At 42.2% G+C, this 22347-nt stretch overlaps 1 protein-coding gene across 3 annotated transcripts in view; it reads right to left on the bottom strand.

Moving 5' to 3' along the window:
- The window catches only part of TEX15 (testis expressed 15, meiosis and synapsis associated), a 330325-nt gene that overhangs the window by 80583 nt on the left and 227395 nt on the right, over window positions 1-22347 (bottom strand). For all 3 annotated transcript variants that reach the window (XM_033915922.1, XM_033915913.1, XM_033915932.1), the window contains exon 10: window positions 8931-10177. In XM_033915922.1, the coding sequence (XP_033771813.1) occupies window positions 8931-10177 (1247 nt within the window). The remainder of the gene's footprint in view (window positions 1-8930; window positions 10178-22347) is intronic.

Genomic DNA, 22347 nt, shown 5'->3' with positions numbered 1-22347 from the left:
TTCCCCGCGGCCCTCTTCAGCAACTCGGCAGGGGCGGCGATCAAGACAAACTGCCGACGTTGGGACCTTCACTCTCTGAGTTCTGCCTATTTTGTTTCAACTTCCTGTTTCCGAACAGGCGAGACTCAGAGAGGGAAGGCCCCGACGTTGGCAGCCTATCTTGATCGCCTGAGGCTGGTTGGAACATTAGTCGGGAGGAACCGCAGTCGAGAGGAACCGCAGTCAGCAGGAAATTTAACTGCCGACTTGATCTCGCCGGCCCTGCACGGACCGGCAGAAATTTTCTGCGGATCGGCTGTTGAAGAACTGTGCTCTAGGCCATTGCTTTCAGTATTTTAAATTAAGGAGATGAGTGTCAATAGATTGTTTCATTTTACTTTGTATTTTTGTGCACATTTGTTTCTGTTTCATTTTGGTTTTGTTTCGTTTTTGAAGCTTGCTTTTTGTTCACGTCATTTAGTCTCCTTATTTCTGAAACGTTTGGTATGACAATGTATGACTTTTATTTTACATATTGATTTTCTCCACATTCTAATCACATTCGTATTATCACATATGTATTATCCTTATATCTTAATCACGTTCATATAGCTTTACTAGTTATTGTGCTCTAGCGCTTATTTAAGATTAGTCATTGACCAATCCACCCCCCACTGTTCTCAGTATTTTTACATTCCATTAGCATATAAACTCTATGGGGCTCATAATCAAATCAAAAAAAGTCTTAAAAGTGGCCTAAATGGGTACTTGGACGATCAAAAAGCCTGATCGTCCAAGTACCCTACAGCAGGTATAACCAAAGGTTTAGGCAGGTAGACTAGTCGGCACTTATACGTTTTGACTTAGACCAAGTCAGAACAGGTATAAGTGCCAAAAAAGGGGCTGCTGAGCTGATTGCAGCTGCTGCGAACAACTCAGTGGCCCAGCAACCTGCCTACCCCCTACCGCAACGATCGCGGCAGGAGAGATGGCATCTCCCCTGCCACGATCCTCACCCCAAAGTGCCACGGTTTGGAGGGGTGGGCGATCACTATCGCGGCAGGAGAGATGAGCCATCTCTCCTGCCGCAAACCACTCCTCCCCCTGAAACGATCGAGGCAGGAGGGAGCCCAAGCCCTCCTGCCTGAACAACCCCTCCCCTTCCCAACACGATCAGGGCAGGAGGGAGCCTCCTGTCCGTATCTTAGTGGGTGTCAGGGGGGGTTAACAGTTTTGCTGGGGCAGGAGGGCTTGGCCTCCCTCCTGCCCCGATTGTGTTGGGGAGGGGAGATATGTTCGGGCAGAAGGGCTTGGGCTCCCTCCTACCCGATCTGATCGGAGGTAGGGGGTGAATCACAGCAGGGGAGATGAGCCATCTCTCCTGCCGCGATCATTGCTGGGGGGTGGATTCTGTAACCGGTGTTCTTTTTGACAGACACTGATTACAGAATCCAGCTTTTAGGCGAAGGACTGGTGGTGTTGGTTCTGGGTGCTTAAACAGATGAATGTAGAGGCAGGCCATTATTTTTTTTCAAAACTCCTTTTGGACATTTTTTTTTGAGAATGGACATTTTCCCTGCTTCTACTTTCAGCGTTTAGGGCCTAGGCCAAAAGGGGACTTAGACTTTTTTTTATTATGCCCCTCCACTTATTTATTTTATCATTTATTTAGCCCATCCTCCCAAACAAGCCCAGAACGGGTCACAAGAGTACATTCACAGTATAAGAAAGACAAACTTTAGTGGGAAATACAGACTTGGCAGACATAGGGGGTTTAGATTTCAGCATTTACAGTAGAGACATAACATACAGTACAGACTTGAAAATACAGACTTAATGGACATAGCGTGTTTTAAATTGCAGCATTTTCCATATAGATATAGGATAACATAGAAGTAAAATAGCTTTTGCTTTGCAGGTGTGTGCATCATTGACATATGGCGATTTTTGACCCAGTGGGTATACAGATAGACTGTCTAATGATCTAATGCAGTGGTTCTTAACCTTGTTGGAGGTACTGAACCCCACCAGTTTCATATGCGTGTTCACCGAACCCTTCTTTATTGGAAAAATAAAATATGATTTTTACAAATTCAAAACATAGGTATACAGTGAGGGAAAAAATAATATCAATTTTGAAAACAAAAAAGTTCTCCTATATTTCGAATAATAATAACATAATAATGAAATTTACTGCAAATCAGTGTGACTTCTGCTGTTGCCTCTCAGAGACCAGTTCAGAAATGCGCGGCTTTACCTTGGCAAGTGCCACTCTCATGTCATTTTCGCAACAAAGTCTGTTCCTTTTCTTCGTTTTAATGTCCAGCATCCTCGAAAAGGATTGCTCGCAAAGATATGTTGTAACAAACAGTATGAAAATTTCCATAGCTTTCTTAGCAATAACAGGGTACGTTACCAATTGTTGACACCAAAACGTTGAGAGCGTTGTTGTTCTGAAGAGTTGCTGTTGAACCTGGCTCTGCTGAATTTCAATGATTTCATCGAGGTATTTATCATTGACATCTGTTGTCTCAACACTAAACGTGAATGGCTGTCTCACCCATGCTGGATATGACTCTCTTGTAGGGAAGTATCCATCGAGAGACTTTGCAAGCTCATCTAAGTGCGTGGCAATAGTTTGCTTCAGTTCCGCGGGTACAGAAATGTCTCCGATTCCAGATACATCTTCGATCTTACTTACACAGTTGTCTACCAGGGGAAAGTTTGCGAAGTTATCGTTTTCTGTTCGTCGTTTCCATAATGGTAGCTTTTTTTGAAAAGCTTTCAGATATTCTTCCGCTTCGATGATGTTGACTCCACCACCCTGCATCTGCTTATTGAGATGATTGAGAGCTGCAAAGATATCAGCCATGTACGCTAAAATGAGAATGAACTCAGAATTTTTGAAACAATCTGCATGACAATGTTGCTACTCTTGCAAAAACAGAGCTAATTCCACACGCATGGCAAAAACACGATTCAGCACCTGTCCCCGGGATAACCACCAAATGTTAGAATGGTACAGAAATACCTCAAATTCAGATCCCATTTCTTTACAAAGCTCCTTGAAGATGCGGTGCTTCAGAGCATTATTTCGCACATAGTTCACGCATTCCACAACAATTTTTAAAACTTCTGCCAGTTTTGGAGGCAAGGTTTTTGTTGCCAACGCATGCCTGTGCAGAATGCAATGCATAACAATGATGTGTGGTGCATTGGCATTCACTAGTGCACCAAAACCGGACTTTCTTCCGAGCATGGCTGGAGCTCCGTCCGAACAAACTGCAGAAACCATATCCCACGAAAGATTATTGTCTTTGAAGAAGCCATCCACAAGTTTCTTCACATCAGTTGCCTTAGTTATTGTTGTAAGAGGCTTACAAAATAAAAAATCTTCCTTTATCACGTCGTCTTTCACATAGCGCACGAATACTGCAAGCTGGCTTAGATTGGAAACGTCTGTGGTCTCGTCGAGTTGAAGGCTGAATTTTGCCGGGCTTGAAATCAGATCTGCAACTACTTGAGTCAAGATGTCTTTGCTCATGTCCTCTATTCTGTTGCTGATGATGTCATTTGAAAGAGGAATTTCAGATAACTGAATTTCAGCCGCTTTTCCCAGCATGATATTCGCCATCTTCAACACAGCTGGTTTTATGAGTGTTTCACCAATGGTGTGTGGTTTGCCCTGCTTTGCGATCAGGTAAGCAACTTCGTACAATGCTGTGAGGATCGGTTTGTTGATGGGTACAAAGCCAAGAACAGGCAGAGTAGCCTTTTCATCGAATCTTGCTCTCTTCACCTTGAATTCAGCGAGCGTTGTGTTCTTGTATTTTCCATCTCCATGCAGCTTAAGGAAGTGTTCCCTTAGTTTTGCCGGAGCTAGACTAGAATTACTCAACTTGGCATTGCAAATCATGCAATTAGGACGCTGACTCCCATCACGTTCCGTTATACATGTGAATCCATATTGTACATATTTGTCCGACCACTTTCGTATTTTGCTCGACATAGTTAGTAAGGGATTAAAATATTAAGATAGGTATCACACGACATACCATCACAACAGTTACAATTCGACTACTGTGCGCATCAAATCCCCTGCAGCACAGATAGGCCAAGCGATGTTGGGTGATCACCTGCAGCCAATTATGGACAAGCGGGGGGTATCATCATGAATCATAACTGCTTCGGTCACGTTCAATCATCTTTCAGTTAAATCACAAATTTTGATCAGGAATTGATTGATGTATATAAGGCGTTAGTTACAGATTGATAGATCAAGAAACCAAGTACACGATCAGTCTTGATCAAAATCACTGAATAACTGATAGATGATTGAACGTGACCGAAGCGCTATATGAGTCGGAGGTGTGTTTTGACCTCCGTCGAACCCGTGAGACTGACTTACCGAACCCCTGGGGTTCGGTCGAACCCAGGTTAAGAACCACTGCCCTAGAGGAAAGGAGAGACAGGGGAGATATGATTCAGACGTTCAAATACTTGAAGGGTATTAACGTAGAACAAAATCTTTTCCAGAGAAAGGGAAATGGTAAAACCAGAGGACATAATTTGAGGTTGAGGGGTGGTAGATTCAGGGGCAATGTTAGGAAATTCTACTTTATGGAGAGGGTAGTGGATGCCTGGAATGCGCTCCTGAGAGAGGTGGTGGAGAGTAAAACTGTGACTGAGTTCAAAGAAGCGTGGGATGAACACAGAGGATTTAGAATCAGAAAATAATATTAAATATTGAACTAAGGCCAGTACTGGGCAGACTTGCATGGTCTGTGTCTGTTTATGGCCGTTTGGTGGAGGATGGGCTGGGGAGGGCTTCAATGGCTGGGAGGGTGTAGATGGGCTGGAGTAAGTCTTAACAGAGATTTCGGCAGTTGGAACCCAAGCACAGTACAGGGTAAAGCGTTGGATTCTTGTCCAGAAATAGCTAAGAAGAAAAATTAATAGAACTGAGTCTAGCGCAGAGCGTCAAAAACACGACTTTTAGGTTCCGTGGAAAACTGAGAACTGAGGAGATGCGCGCCCTTGTGTGGGTGGGAAGGCACTCGCGCATGCGCAGTGCGGCAGTTGTGAACTTTCTAAAGCAAGCAAATCAGCTTGTGAAGCTGTCCGCATCGGGGTTCCGTGGATGACGACACCCGCATGTTGAGAATAGGTTGGGATAATGGCTTAGTTTCCAAAGTGTTTAGTAAACAAAAAAGTTTTCAGAGCTTTCCGAAATAAAATGAAGGGGCCTGGACTTCTAAGTGAAAGTGGTAACTCATTCCAGAGCTCAGTTAGTTTGAAAATGAAAGAGTGGCTGAATCTCTTGAAAGTTCTATTTTTATCCCTTAAGGGAAGGAAATGTAAGTTTTAATTTATTTGAACTCCTAGCGAGATGAGATTTGTGTACATTCCAATCTAAAGGAACCAAAGTAATAAAAATGCCAAAGAGAATTTTAAATGCAATACAAACGCACTTAAATTGAATTCTAAGATACACTGGAAACCAATGTAATTCCTTGAGCAATGGGGTTACGTGATCGAATTTACTCTTACCAAAAATGAGCTTGGCAGAGGTACTCTGTTTGAATTGAACTCTCTGCAGACTGACCTTTGAGAGACCCAGATACATTGAGTTGTAATAATCCAACCTTGACAAGATAATTGACTGAACCAATACAGATGAAAGAGCGCTCTCACTCTTTTCAGGATATGGAGGTTAAAGAAACACTTTTTAACAAGATAATTTAGCTGATCCTTAAATGTAAGAGATGAATCAATAACAATACCCAATATTAAACTGTACTTCTGTAAACTGTACATCTAATATGGACTAGTCACTGTTGGAAACAGAATTCTGGGCTAAACTGACCCTTGGTCTGACCTATTAGGGCGACTCTTATATTCTTATGATATAGGAGATGATTATATGCCATAATGAAGTGAACCCAATGCCAAGATGGAAAAAGGTTGAGAACCACTTCCTTACTTGCAAATTAAGGTGCATGACAACAGATACATGTAGTCATGCATAAGGTGCATGACTACAAATATCCATTCCCTCATACATTTCCACTAAGCACCTACCCCCTGAGCAGATGTGTGAACAAATTAATTAGTTATCGAGCCATTATTATTGGGGTTAATTGGTACTAATTTGGACTATGCACACATCTTGTATGTGCTATAACACTGCATGCTCAGTGTCTCGCATAAAACCCATAAGGGAGTGTGGTTATAGGAAGGGCATGGCAGGTCAGGAGTATTCTAAATATTTAGATGTAGAGTCAGGGCAGGATTAATTCGTCGAAGGCCCCTAGGCACACAAGTCCACTGGGCACCCTTCCCCACCCCACCCCCATTTACCCCATTTACCCCATTTACCCATTTTCTTATTTACTTCTTTAATTCCACTTTATTTCTTTTATTTTAAAATTCAAAACAAACAACAAAGATTATCATACCGGTGCAAGTGTACAGTTTTTCTCTTATGCAACCTCCAAACATCGCTGAACAAATCCACCCTTCCTTCCTAGAGGAAGAGATCTTCAGCTGACAGGGCTTTGGGAAGCTCACCAATTTATATTTTGCATTTGCATAGGAGGCATGTGGTATGGCGGGAAGAAAATTTAGCACCCATCATTTATTAGACTAATACATTTCTAACTTTGCTTTCAGAGGTTAAAACCTCTTTCTTCAGGTCAGTAAACTATACTATACTATCCCTGTCCTGAGTTATGGTCTCTGAACTAATAAAAAATGTATTAAAATTAATCCAATAAACAGGACTATCTTATTTCCATTTTCTATTAATAAACAATTATCAAGACAGTTACAATAATACTTTATTCTAAAGCAAAAATAAAAACAAATAGAAACTTTTTTCTACCTTTGTTGTCTGGTTTCTGTTTTCCTCATCTCATTCTCTTTCCTTCCATCCACTGTATGCCCTCTCTCTGCATCTACTTTCTTTCTATGCCTCTTCCAGAAACTGTCTGCCTCTCCCTTCCATCTCTCCCCCCCCCCCTCCATTGGTGTGGCATCCATCTTCTTCTCTCTGTTCCCCTCATGGTGTGGCATCTGTCTTTTCCCCTTCTATCTCTCTCTTCCTCCCAGCAGATTTTAGCATCTCTCTCACCTCCTTTCCTCCCCTCAGATCTGGTATCTGTCTCCTCCCCTTCCCCCCTGCTCTGGCATCTCTCTCTCCGCTCCCTTCCTCCTGTTCTTCCCTGATCTTCCTTCTCAATTTATTTTATGCCTCTATCTAAATTCTTTCTTACTATTCAGTCCTCAATTTCCCTCTTTCAATGTGTCTACTTATAGCTTGCCATCTCTTTCCTTCACCCCTTCCAGTATCTAACTCTCTCTCTCTCTCTCTCTCTGCCATTTTTTCTTTCTCCTCCCCACTTCCTTCCAGATTCTGTCCCCCTCTCTCTACCCCTTCCATCCACTGTCCATCCTCTCTCTTCCATATGGCATTTTCCCTCTTTCTATGTCCCTTCAATAAACTATCTGTCCTGTGTGTCTTCTCGCCTTTATACATGATTAATTTCAGGTTCACCCCCTCTCCATTTTTCTGTATCCATCCCTTCCCCTATGCTCTGGCATCTCTCTCTTCTCCTTTCCTTCCTTCCCACTCAACCCCATGGCCTGGCATCTCTATCCTTCTCTTCTATCTCCCTCTCCCCCTCCCCCTCCATGCTCTGGCATTTCCTCACCTTCCATTCCCTCTGGTCTAGCATCTGTCTCCTTAGTTTCCCTTCCCTCCCCCCATGCCATGGCATCTTTCTGCTCTCCTTCTCTTCTATCTCTCCCTGGTCTGGCATCTGTCTCCTTCCCTTCCCTCCCCTTCCATGGTCCGGTATCTCCTTTCCTTCCTCTCCCTCCCATGGTCTTGGCATCTCTTTCTCTTCTCCCTTCCCTGGTCTTCCTTCTCCCTCCTTCCCTCTCTCTCCCCCAATTGGGTGTAGCAGCATTTCTCTCCCCCCCCACTGCGAACTGAACCCAGGCCGCGGGGCTCTAACACTTCGTGCACCGGCTTCCCTGCTCTTCTGAAACAGGAAGTTATGTCATTCCTGTTTCAGAGGAGTAGGGAAGCTGGTGTGCACAATATTACACTGCGTGCGCTGGCTTCCCTGCTCCTCCAAAACAGAAATTATGTAACTTCCTGTTTCGGAGGAGCAGGGAAGCAGGCGCATGCAGTTTTAGAGCCCCGCGGCCTGGGTTCAGTTCGCTTATGGGCAAGAGGGCAGCAAGGGAGTGGAAGGGAGGGAAGCTGACCTCACCAGGCAGTTGGGGGCCCCCTGCCCTGTTTGTTCCTGCCAAAGCTGGCCCTGGGGCCCCCCTGATATTTTTGGGCCCGAGGGAAGTGCCTACTGGGCCTACCCTTTAATCTAGCCCTGTGAAGTGTTACAGAATAATGGAGTTGCATGCCAGGATTAACACTGGTTTCAACAAGTGTTAAATCCTTGTGCCCAAAGTTGGGTGTGGAATTGGCGCTAACTGCTATTCTATAAAGGGCATTTGGTGTAGAATGCATTTTATAGAATACAAGTTTAGCACTGATCTGTCCAGTGCCTAACTTTGGGTGCCATTTACTAAATCCGGCTGCTGGGTTAGATGGACTTTGGTTACAATGGGTCAGACCAATTCTTATGTTAAAGCACCATATTCTGCAGCAGCAAAATACAGTAAAGCCAATGGTCATATGATAATCTCAATTCTGAATTCTTTTATCTTGGCTTTTGTAGAACCATGTACACAATTTTAAATTTTTTTCTATTTTTATCGTAAATGTTTGATTTTATTTGTCAATAATAAAATTAATGTAGCTATATAGAAAACAACTTTAAACTTAATTGTGATTCACAATGATTCTGACTAAAACGATGAACCTGAAAGCAGGAGATGTTATACTTTGTGATGTGTATTAATGTGATTAATATGTTTGGACTTACCCCAATTCCAAAACCCTCCAGAATTAGCCGAATAAGGAAGTAGGGCCTGTGATGATGCTGGATTTGAAGTAAAAGTTGAAGCATTATAGGGAGGTGGCATGCAGCCACTATAGTACCCATATCCTGGAAACGGTTGAGAAAAGTTATTCCATTGTGTTTTTGTAGGATCAAGGTAATTAAATATTTGTGTGCCAGGGACAACTGCAGATGTGTGAGAAGGTACAGTTTGTTGCTTTTCAAAAGTTACCTCCTGATATGTGTGGCTTAGTGAATTCTTTATATTGCTACTTTGATGATGGACATACCAAGAATAGTAAGGAGGGTAATATGTTCCAGCAGCATACATATATGAACTCTGCATTTCAGGTGTTGCCTGTAGTACGTTGTTCTGTAATATGGCAGAATTTGCTGTGGGGCACTGTACCATGGAATGCTCTTCTATTGTAGACTCTGAGAAATCTGAACGTGCTGTTTGGATTCCCAAAATAACTGGAATATTTGAAATGGAAGCAGATATACTGGAAGATGCCTCAGTGCTACTCAAAGTTTTCAGTTCATTTTGGTCTTCAGTCATGCTGTGTTGAGCCATTTTGCTTTCTTTATTGCAAAATTCCATCGAATCATTAGTTAAAGCCATAAAAGGAATTTCAATTTGATATTCACAACTGCTTTCCTCATCCAAACTCATTCTGTCATCTTCATATGCAATTGCATCAGCCTTGGTTTCTGGCTCTAACTTGTTGGAATATCTCACAGATTGGTTACTTGTCTCTGGGGACACTTTATCTTTCTGTTGTGCATCACACTGGTTTCCATTTATGTGGGCAGTATGTACCTGAATCCTTCTTACTGGCTTTGAGAAATTGGTTGAATTGGACAAATTCTCACAGTTCTTTTGACATGGTGGGATCACTTCTGAAGACAAAGCGGTAATTGAGTTTTGGCCACATTCCACTGCTATAGAAGGAACACCATCCTGCCTTTCAACATTTACAGCATTGCTATTAGTCTTGTCACTTGGGTCATCTAAGTTTTGCATTACAGTGCTGGAGTCCTCTGAGGCATATGTGGTATTTTTTAAATATAAAGGACCTTCTATATCTTTTAGATGTGACGGTGGACTAGGAGAATGTTTCTGATTACATTTCTTGTATACAGGTGCGTTTTTCTCATGGTTCTTCTTACTGTTTGACAAAACCACCAATTGCAAATCTTTTTCTCTCTGTAGATATCTTCTCTCCTTCATTCTGTAATTAATAAACAATACTCATCTTTATTTTAACATTGGTGATAGCATAATATATTTTTTAAGAACTTTCTTGTAATCTCTAAAATAAAAGAAACCAAATAATTTCACTGGCAAGTAAGTTTCTAAGTTTTTCTGATACTAACAAAACAATACTGTTCAGATCTAAACATTTTAAGGAACAGAATTTTATCTGAAAGTATTAGGGATAAGTCACAATAATTAAGGGGTCAATATTCAAAGGAGTTTACACTAGTGTCCTGTTTATCTATAGCACCCCTACTAGCAAGTTTAAAACTCATTGGTAGCACATATGTTCTATAGGCTGTTCTCAGCCCCAGCAGGGAGAGGAGGAAGTTGCTGGCTCAACATCCCTCCTCTCCCCTACAGAGCAACCAACCACGCAGCTCAATCAAGCCTCTTCCACCCGATGTTGGGCCTCTTGTAACCGACCCCACGAGTGCTAGAATGTATTCCTAGAATAACCTGTCATGAAAGTGTGTGATAGAATAGCTATCTAGAATTTTCTGCTTTAGAATATAATAATAATAATAATAATAACTTAATTTTTCTACTAGAGTTTAAGCCCGTTACATTAACGGGTGCTAGAATATATTTATTTATTTAGATTTTTATCTCGTCCTCCCAGTAGCTCAGAACGGTTTACAAGTAAACATTCACAATGGAGTGAATTGGACATACAAGATTATACAGTAGATTTAAATACTTGGACATACGAGATTGTGCAGCAGTGTAAATATAGGAACTATACAGCAAATTAAGAACAGTAATTTAAATATAAGTAGTTTAGTTTAGATACAAGTTATTTGAGTATAGGCTGAGAGTGGACTATACAGAAATTTTTGGCAGAAGATTAGAATGGAGAAAGAAGGATAGAGGTGGGGTTTAAGGGGTTGGGTGTAGACTGAGAGTGACCTTTAGTTGTCTTTCTTTCTTTCTATGTCTCTCCCTGCCCCTGTCTCTCTCTTCCTTTCTTTCTTTCTCCCACCCACTGTCTGTCCTTCATCTTTCTGGTTCTCTCTCTGGCATCCTGTCTGTCTTTCTTTTTTTCTGTCTCTCTCCTTGCCCGCTGTCTTTCTGTGTGTCTGTCTTTCATTTTAATGTGCTGCCTGCCTGCCTTTCTGTCTCTCCATGGCCCCCTTTTGTCTCCCCTTCCCCAAAGCAAACCAAGATTGCTCCCTTCCACTTCCCTGTGCAGCAGCAGCATTTCCCTCCCACCCTTCCCTGTGCAGCAGCAGCATTTCCCACCCTTCCCTGTGCAGAAGCAGCAGTTCCTCCCACACACACACTTCCCTGTGCAGCAGTAGCATTTCCCACCCTTCCCTTGCAGAAGCAGCATTTCCCCCCCACACACACACACTTCCCTGTGCAGCAGCATTTCCCGGCCTTCCCTGTGCAGCAGCAGCAGCATTTCTTGGCCTTTCCTGTGCAGCAGCAGCATTTTCCGCAGCCCCCTTCCTAGCCGCCGCGTTTAAATTCACAGAAAAGCGCTGCACCGCGCTACCGCTGTCTTCGGCGTCTTCTGTCCACTGCGGCCAACCCTAGCAGAAACAGGAAGTAGTCAGAGAGAGCGGGCTGCAGTGGACAGAAGACAGCGAGGCCAGCGGTAGTGCGATGCAGCGCTTTTCTGTGAATTTAAACGTGGGTGAGCCAGTAGAAGGAGGAGGCTTTGGTGGTGGTGGTTTTGGCGGTGAGTGAGGGCGGGAGAGGGGAGTCACCAGCTGTGCTGTGTCTCTCTGTGTTCGAATTCGAAAATGGAATTCGGCACGGAGGGACACAGCACTTGTCAGGTACCCACAGCCTCTTAAGTGCGCATGCGCGCTTAAGAGATTATTATAGATATATTTAGAATATCTGCTAAAAATTCTGTATTAGAGCGTAAACTTAAAATACCCTGCCTTAAAAGCGTGTAATAGAATATTTACCTAGAATTGACTGCTTTAGAATACTTAGAATACCCTGCCCTAAAAGTGCATGATAGAATATGTGCCTAGATTTCTCTGCTTTAAGAGTGGAATTAAAATAGACTCTCAGTCAACCGGCACCAATGGGGATTGATAGCTGCTGGATAAATGTAGTTTCTGGTTGCTAGAGAGTTACTAGTAAAAATAAGCCTATAATAATACTTACCCCCGCCTTCTATTAAACTGCGCTAGCAGTTTGTAGTGCAGAGGGCCACGCTGAATGGCTCGTGCTGCTCCCGAAGCTCATACGAAGTCTATGAGCGTCGTGAGCAGCACGGGCCATTCAGAGCGGTTCTCTGTGCTAAAAACTGCTAGTGTAGTTTAATAGAAGAGGGGGTTAGTAGATAGCTAAGATTGGAAAATTGTATTTTATTAGATGCATGAAAAAGAGAAGAAGGTATGTCAGTACTATAAAATTCTCCTTTTCAATTGAAGGTCCAATTTTTTGGAACAAGATACCTGGAGTAATAAGATTCTGTAAAAATGTGTTACAATTTAGGAAATTACTTAAAACACATTTCTTTCTTCAATTTTTTAATTGATACCAGAACTTCTTGTTAGTCGCGTGATGTTGGAGTAAAACTCTGAAGAAGAGAATAAGATTAAATTAGGATGATTTCTATTGTTCTTATTTTATTTTGATAGTTATGTTTTGTTTTATTGTTATTATGAATGTTTTATTGTGAGCCTTTTAGGCTTTTTAGTGGATTATAAATATTTTAAAATATATAAATACCCCAGACTATGCCATACCATAAACTGTTCCAGGTAAACTACCGGACATGTGATAGGCAAAGTGTGGGTGGATTCAGGTGTGGCGGGCCAAGTTTACACTTAAATTTTCACCAGAAATTGATTTTATTTTCATTTTTATTTAAAAGTATTACAGTATTTCTTAGATTTTTTTTCTGGTTGCTTGAGAATTCTGGTTAATTGAGTTCTGGCTAACAGAAAACTAGAATTGGAGTTCCGGTATAACTATAGAAAATTGGAACTGCTAGCAGGACGTGCTAGAAATGACTATCAGAAAAAACTGTTATTAAAGTCAGTAATCCCAAGTCAGCATCCCAAAGCTATACAAGTTGCGTTACCATGACAAGACATCTGGACATACCTCAATAAGACACGCAGTTTAGAAATCAAACATAGGGCTAGATTCACTAAGGACACCGATCATGTCCCGACCACTTTGTGACCCCGACCCGATTCACTAACCTTACTCCCAATCCGTGAATGAGGGGGGAATGGCATGCAAATGTAGGAAAGCAGCAATTCACTAAAAAATTTCAGGAACACCGACTGGGCTGGCCGATCAAAAAATAAGCGACTGCTGAGGACTAGTCGCTCACGTCTTTTCCGACTGCCCTGATCTCTGCCCCAACTCTCCTGCTCTCTGCCATCCTGCTCTCTGCCCCAACTTTCCTGCAATTCTCAAGCAGCTTGTGTTCAGCCAAGGACTTCAGTTAAACTGCATCTCCTGCTCTCTGCCCCAACTCTCCTGCTCTCTGCTGTCCTGCTCTCTGCCCCGACTCTCTTGCTCACCCTTCCCCGCAGTGCAAGCCTGTGGTTTTAACCCGCAGGTTAAAACCATGGGCTTGCAAAGTAAAAGTTAAAAAAATAAAAAAGTTTCCAGCTCTGTAAGCATGCACAGACCATCTACAGGCAAAGAAGATGGCATGTGTCAGGATCGCTCTCCAGCAATCCGTGTGGTCGGTTGGGGGCGTGACTTCGATTGTCCCCATTTGCATGAGGACGCGTTGTGAATCGGGTGCCCGGCAACCTCATGGATCAGATCGCTAACGAATCGGATTCGTGAGGTTAGTGAATCTAGCCTATAGTTCCCATTCGTGTCAAAAAACAAAATTAGACAAGTTACTATTAACAATGGATAATCAAAAGTTACTAGACATAATTATAAAAGTGTAAACGTAGCTGATAAATGGGTTCATTTTCAAGAAGTTAGTGAGGACATAATTACAAGAATTGTACAATCTCTACGTCCTACTAGAGCTGTTGATGATCACAGTTCATCTTCTGTTGTACCAAAATTAGGGAACAACATTTTGCTATCTTTAACAATGATTGTTAATAGATCTTTGCAGTCAGGCTATATGCCAAGGTTGTTAAAAACAGCCACTGTTAAGCCAAAATTTTTAAAAAACATATTTGGATGATATGGAACTGGCAAATTTTAGACCAATCTCTGTTCTACCTTTTTTAGGAGAGATAATAGAAAAGGCTGTTCAAAACCAACTATAGGAGTTTGTTGAGAGAGAAAATATTCTTGATTGTCACCAATTTGGATTCCGTACAGGACATAGTGTTGAGACACTACTTGTGACTACAGTAGATCAATTGAAAAGAAGGATAGACGAAAACAATATGGTTTGTTTTGTTTCATTGGATGTGTCATCTGCCTTTGACACAGTGGACAACCATATCCTGCTGCAGACTCTGAAGGATATGGGGTTAGGGAGAACTGTACTACAATGGCATAATTTGTACTTTCACGACCGCATGTTTAAGGTGCAAAGTAATGGTAAACTATCTAATAGCATGCCAATGAGTAGAGGTGTATCCCAAGGCTCGGCCCTTAGTGTGTTGCTCTTTAATTTGTATAAGTCATCATTAGGTGAGAAGCTCCGCATGGAGAAATACGGTTCAAGTGTCTTAAAAATAATCTGTGAGCGTACAGGTAACCAGTGGAGTTTCCGCAGCCAAGGTTTTTATATGTTCAAACTTTCAAACACCACAAATTAACCTTGCAGCAGCATTTTGTATCATTTGCAGGGCTTTACACTGTATTATTGTAATCCCTAAATAATGGGCATTACAATAGTCCAGTTTTAATAAAACTATCGTCTGTACCAGTATGCTGTTGATATCTAATTTTTCTTCCCAATTCAAGATTGGAAAAGTGAGTTGAATGAAAGATTGTCTGGATGTATGAAAAGTGTGGATGATGAAACATAAATTGGTTTTGAATCTTGCAAAATCGGAACTCATGTTGATTGGGAGAAAAGATGATACACAATGGCCCAGAGAGATTAAGGTTTGCGACAAGATCTTACTGATGCAACAAAAATTGAAAATCTTAGGAGTCTGGTTGGATTCTACTCTCAGCGTGAAGGATCAAGTTTTGTCTGTAGTTAAGGCTGCTTTTTTCCAGTTGCGATTATTAAGACATCTAAAATCAATTATGTTGACATATGACTTCCGCATACTGGTACAGACGATAGTTTTATTAAAACTGGACTATTGTAATGCCCATTATTTAGGGATTACAACATCCGGGTGGCCATTCTCTGGACCGACTCCAGTCTCAGCACATCCTTACGGTAAAGCGGCCTCCAGAATTGCACACAGTATTCCAGGTGGGGCCTCACCATGGATCTATACAATGGCATAATGACTTCAGGCTTACGGCTGACGAAACTCCTGCGTATGCTTGATTGGCAGTCTTCATGTTCTCACTGACGATCACCCCTAAGTCTCGTTCTGCTTCAGTTCTTGTTAGGATCTCGCCATTAACCCTTTCAGGACCAAGGGACATATTTGTCCCATAACTTTAAAATCCTATAAATTTTGATTGGGATAGTCTACAGTTCTAAATTTGATATGTACGGATTCCATATGATACTGCCTTTATGTAAACAAACTGGTTCCGACATTCATTCATTAGCGTCGTTGCCAGATTGACAAGAAGATTCACTTGCCACACTGTCCATAAGCCAGAAGTGTGAGTTTTTTTAAAAAAAATAATGATATTTCACAAAAAAAATCAATTTTTTGGCATCTGCAAGCCCTTTTTACCATAAAAATGTCGTCAAAACCACAAAAAGTGGCCTATGATCCTTATGGTCCTGAAAGGGTTAAGGGTGTAAGTCTTGCATGGATTTTGGCTGCCCAGGTGCATGACTTTGCATTTTTTGGCATTGAAGCAGAGTTGCCAGGACCTAGACCAGCGCTCCAGTAGGAGTAGGTCGTGCGTCATGTTGTCGGACATTGAATTTATGTCTGTTGTGCTTTTGCCCACTACATTGCTTAGTTTGGCGTCATCGGCGAATAATGTTATTTTACCTCGCAGCCCTTCTGCCAAGTTTCTTATAAAGATGTTGAATAGGATCGGACCCAGGACCGAGCCCTGGGGCACTCCACTGATTACCTCCGTCATTTCGGAGGGGGTGCCGTTCACCACTACACTCTGAAGCCTACCTCCAAGCCAGTTCCCAACCCATTTCGTCAATGTGTCGCCCAATCCTATAGAACTCATCCTGCTCAACAACCTGCGGTGTGGTACGCTATCGAATGCTTTACTGAAGTCCAGGTATACGATGTCCAGGGACTCCCCAACATCCAGCTTCCTCGTCACCCAGTCAAAGAAGCTGATCAGGTTGGATTGGCAGGATCTCCCCTTAGTAAATCCATGTTGACGGGGATCCCGTAGATTCTCCTCGTTCAGGATCGTATCCAATTGGCGTTTGATTAGAGTTTCCATTAGTTTGCATACTATTGATGTGAGACTCACCAGTCTGTAGTTTGCTGTCTCCATCTTGGAGCCTTTCTTGTGGAGTGGAATGATGTTATCCGTCTTCCAGTCCAACGGGACGTTACCCGTACTAAGGGAGAGATTGAAGAGCGCGGATAGCGGTTTCGCCAAGACATCACACAACTCCCTGAGCACCCTGGGGTGTAGATTGTCAGGCCCCATTGCCTTGTTAACCTTAAGCTTTGACAGCTTGCAGTAGACACCGCTGGGTGTAAACTTGAAATTACTAAACGGGTCATCTGTGTCAACCCTTGTCTGTAGCTGAGGGCCGAATCCTGGCGCCTCGCAGGTAAAGACTGAGCAGAAGTATTCATTTAACAGTTGGGCATTTTCCGAGTCCGCTTCTACATAGTCTCTGTCTGGTTTCCTAAGACGTACTATCCCGCCTGAGTTCTGAGGGTGCAATGCAACTGTTGGTGATGGACTTCTCAAAAGTGCACTATGAGAATACGAGAGCTTCTGCTTTTTCTATCATAGGAGTAACTCTGTGGAGCAGGTTAACTAGACTGCAAAGAGCTCATTGATATTTAGAAGTTCAAAAAAATGCTTAAGACTATACTTTTTGTAGAAGCAGTGTAATGAATGATGATTCTTGCTTACTCTGGTTCTGGATTGTTATATAATAGAGCGCTGTGGATAAATTGTTCTTACTGAATGATTTGAAATATTTATTGATTGTATAAATTTTGTTTTTTGTATGTTTTTAGTTATTTTATGAATGCTGCTATTTGTAAGCCACCTAGTAATAGGAAGTTGAGAAATTTGTTAAATAAATAAATAAAATAAATAAATTATAGGAAACTGGAATAATAAACCCATAATAGAGTGCCAATACAAAAACAGGGAGTATAGGAACCTAAACAAATAATATACACCTCAGCTTCAGTAACAACTATACAAAAACAGGCAAATATACCCCCTCCCATTTTACTAAACCGCGATAGCGTTTTTTAGCGCAGGGAGCTGAGCTAAATGTCCTGTGCTGCTCTCGATGCTCACAGGCTCCGTGCTAAAAACCGCTATTGCGGTTTAGTAAAAGAGGGCCATAGAGCAAAATATAGATAGCAGATATAAATTCTCAAAACAGACACATTTTGATCACTAAATTGAAAATAAAATCATTTTTTCTACCTTTGTTGTCTGGTGATTTCATGAGTCTGGTTGCACTTTCTTCTTCTGACTGTGCATCCAATATTTCTTCTCTTCTTTCAGGATCCTGTATGCTTCCTCTCCTCCAGACCTCATTCCCTCCCCCAACTTTTTCTTCCTCTCTCCCTGCCCCCTCCCCTTTTTTTCTTTCTTTCTCTCTCCATGCCCCCTTTCTTTCTTTCTGTCTCCCTGTCTTTCTCTCTCCATGCCCCCTTTCCGTCTGTCTCCCTGTCTTTCTCTCTCCATGCCCCCTTTCTGTCTGTCTCCCTGTCTTTCTTTCTGTCTGTCTCCCTTCCCTCTTTCTTTCTCCATGCCCTCTACCACCATTGGGGAACAGGCTGCCACCACCACCATTGGGGAACAGGCCGCGGCTGTAAAGAGGATGCTGAAGCACCGGGCTGACCAACCTTCCCCACCCGACGTCAATCCTAAAGTTGGAGAAGAGGTTCCGGGACAGCCAGGCAGCAATAGGCTGGTCCGGAACTTCTTCTCCGATGTCAGAATTTACGTCGGGTGGGGAAGGTTGGTCGGCCTGGTGCTTCAGCGTCCTCTTTACAGGGTTGGGAAGCAGGTAGAATGGAAGGCAATGCGAGTCTATCATGGAAATCAGGATGGGCTCCGCAAATGTTGCCTTCGCAATCGACCTTTTGGGCACCCCTGATCTAGACAATGTATCTACATTGGTGTGAGATATATGCCTCCTTCAATGGCAGAAGTGGTCCGAGACTTAATTGAAGACTTCACAAGATTACAATGAAAGAAGTAAAATTAATAAGTGATTTCAACATGCCGGATGTAGTTTGGGGCATCTCCATTGCAAGCTCATCTAGAAGAGACCTTGGATTCTCTACAGAAAGCGCTGTTCCAGCAGTTGATAATGGAACTCACACCAGAGGGGAGCCATACTGGACCTGATGCTCACAAAAGGGAGTGTTTCTGAAGTTAAAGTGCTGATCATTTGGCATAAAGTAATCACCAGATGGTGTGGTTCAAATTTAAGAAATGTGTTAAGAGGATTTATTCTAAGGCTTTAGACTAAAAAAAACCCTAATTTTGTCAAGATAGGAGAATACCTGAAGGAGCTGCAGGCTGGAAAGCAACAGCTTGGGGAAGTAGAAAAGCAATGAGCAAAACTGAAAGAAGCTATTTAGGGGCAATAAATATTTTTGTTCAAAAAGTAAAGAAAAGCAAGAGGAAAAGAAAGCCACTGTTTCTCAAAAGTAGTAGCTGAAAAGGTAAGGGAAAAGATGTTAGTCTTCATAAATTACAAGACATCACAGAAAGAAAATGGCAGGCTACAATACCTGCAAAAGCTAAGAGCAGCTGGTAAAGTAGTTAGTCAAACAAAAATGCAAATGGAAGAAGGAAAGATTAGGTTCTTATCACGGTAATCTTCTTTCCAGTAGCCAGACACTCTATTCCTGAACCTGTATGAAGTCAATTCCTTCTTGCGAGAATTCTTGTAGGGAGCTTCATTAGTAATTTTTTTGTTCCCCTCCCCTCCCCTCCCATCCTTCTGGGCTGTCCTCCAATTCCTCAGTTTGTACCAAAGCAGATGGTCAGCCCTGGAGAGGAAATAGAATAGGGAGTGGTATGCTCCCCGAGAAACATGTCTTTTCTGTTTATATCATTAAACAGATAAAACTTAACCATTTAAAATATACAACAAGGAGGAAGACAAACAAATCCACCAACTTCAGCGCAACCTGTCTGTCTACTAAAAGAAGATTACTGAGGTAAGAACCTAATCTTTCTTTCCAGTGTGATAGACATTCTATTCCTGAATACGTTGGATGTATTAAAGTAGTCCTCAGAGTTTAGGGTAGGACAGATGAGCCTGCTGTCAGAACTGACGATCCAAATGAGAAGTTCTATTTGGCCGCCACGTCAACCCTATAAAACATCATGAAAGCATGTAGAGAAGACTAAGTGGCTGCTCTACAGATTTCTTCTGGGGACAACGCCGAAGATTCTGCTCATGAGAAAGCCATTCTCTGGTCACCCAGACAAAGAATTCAATCAGATTTGTTTGGTACGATTTACCTTTGGTAAACACATGTTGCCTTGGATCTTCTAATCCAATAGTTTCTAAGAATTTCACTATCCTTTCCTTCAGCAACATTTCCATTATTTTTCCAATAACCAAAGTGAGGCTTACCAGCCTGTAGTTTCCCGTTTCATCTCTGCGCCCACTTTTGTGAAGAGGGACCACATCCGCTCTTCTCCAGTCCTGAAGAACCTCTCCAGTCTTTAAAGATCTATTGAACAAATCTTTAAGAGGTCCTGCCAGAACCTCTTGGAGCTCCCTCAATATCTGGGGATGGATCCTGTCTGGTCCCATTGCTTTGTCCACCTTCAATTTTTCACCCTCTCCAAGATAGGGAAAACGAGACGACACTCCCTAAAGTTGAAAGGGGATAGATTTCATACAAACGTAAGGAAATTCTTCTTCACCCAGAGAGTGGTAGAAAATTGGAATGCTCTTCCAGAGTCTGTTATAGGGGAAAACACCCTCCAAGGTTTCAAGACAAAGTTGGACAAGTTCATGCTAAACTGGTGAGACTGGACTCATTTGGAGCACTGGTCTTGACCTAGGGGCCGTCACGTGAGCGAACTGCTGGTCTGACCCAGCAGCAATTCTTATGTTCAAGGTGTTCATAAACACTTTCTTCAGTGAATGGTGTGATATCCATTCCATTCTCAGGTATGACTTTGCTAACCAAACATGGTTCTTCCGTGAACACTGAACAAAAGTATTTGTTTAGCATGTTTGCTTTTTCCTCATCACTCTCCACATAGTGGTTCATTCCTTCTTTCAGTCTCGTAATTCCATGTTTTGTCTTCCTCCTTTCACTAATATACCTGAAAATTTTTTATCTCCCTTTTTATATTCCTAGCCATTTGCTCTTCCGCTTGTGCTTTCGCCAGACATCTCTCTCTCTTGGTTTCTTTCAGTTTCTTCCGATATTCCTTTCTGTACTCCTCTCCTTGAGTTTTTAAATATTTCATGAACACCAAATCTTTTGCCTTTAATTTTTCCACCACTAGTTTGGAGAATCACATTGGTTTTCTTTTCCTCTTATTTTTATTTCTTTTCCTCACATAAAGGTCAGTAGCTCTTTTTATTACACCTTTCAACTTGGACCACTGTTTTTCCACTTCCCTAATGTTTTCCCATCCAATCAGCTCTTTCTTCAGGTACTCCCCCATGCTACTGAAGTCTGCACGTTTGAAATCCAGGACTTTGAGGTTTGTGTGGTCATCCTCCACTTTGGCTGTTATATCAAACCAAACTGTATGATGATTGCTCTTCCAAGGTGGGTCCCCACTCGGACATTAGAGGCACTTTCCCCATTTGTGAGCACCAGATCCAGTATCGCTTTTTCCATTGTCAGTTCTGTCACTATTTTCTGAGCAGAGCTCCTTGAAGGGCATCCACTATCGCTCTACTTCTCTCCGATTGTGCAGATGGAATTTTCCAATTAGCATCTGGCAGGTTGAAATTGCCCAGCAATAGTACCTCTCCTTTCTTCCCCAGCTTATGGATATCTGCAACAAGATCTTCATCAGTTTGCTGCACTTGAGTCAGAGGTCTGTAGACAACACCCATGTAGATACATAGAAACATGATGACAGAAAAAGGCCAAATCGCCCTTCCAGTCTGCCCATGTGCAGTAACCTTATATCTTCCTCTCTCTAAGAGATCCCATGTGCCTTTCCCAGGCTTTCTTGAAATCAGACGGTCTCTGTCTCCACCACCTTACATCTACCACCCTTTCTGTAAAAAATTATTTCCTTAGTTTACTCCTGAGCCTATCACCTCTTAACTTCATCCTATACCCTCTCATTCCAGAGTTTGCGCTTTTACACCACTTAGGTATTTAAACGTCACTATCAAGATGGAAATTCCATTTTCTCTTTTCAAAGCTATCCATATCACTTCTTTTCCCCAGACCCCCTGCATTTCAGTAACTTGGATATCAGTCTTCACATAGAGAGCTACTCCTCCACCTTTTCGACTATCTCTGTCCTTCCTAAAAAGATTATAACCTGGTATGTTTGCATCCCATCCATGGGAATCACTGAACCATGTGTGTGATTGCTACGATATCCAAGTCTGCCTCTAACATTAGGGCTTTTAGATCATGATTTTTGTTGCCTAGACTGCAAGCATTTGTGGTCATTTCTTTCCAGCTACTTTTCCGTGTCAATTTCATTTTTAGTCTAGTTTGTTTAGTCTCACTGCCTGCTGCCTTGCTAAGAAGGGTTTTGTTAATATTGTTGTGTATACTGCTATCTTTACTGCTGTCGCCTCTTGACCTTTGCTGGGGGTGGCCGCCATAAATGTCCTGCATACATATGCCACCCCCACCTTCTAGTTTAAATGCCTAGAAGCATATTGCCTGAATTTCTAAGCAAGGATTCTTTTACTTGTCATAGTGAGATGCAGCCTATCATTACAATATAGTCTCTTGTCTTTCCATGTAT

This window comes from Geotrypetes seraphini, chromosome 1, assembly GCF_902459505.1.
Source record: "Geotrypetes seraphini chromosome 1, aGeoSer1.1, whole genome shotgun sequence".
NCBI classification, from domain to species: domain Eukaryota; kingdom Metazoa; phylum Chordata; class Amphibia; order Gymnophiona; family Dermophiidae; genus Geotrypetes; species Geotrypetes seraphini.
The sequence above is the reverse complement of the archived record's forward strand: the minus strand, read 5'-3'. Positions and strand labels throughout refer to the sequence as shown.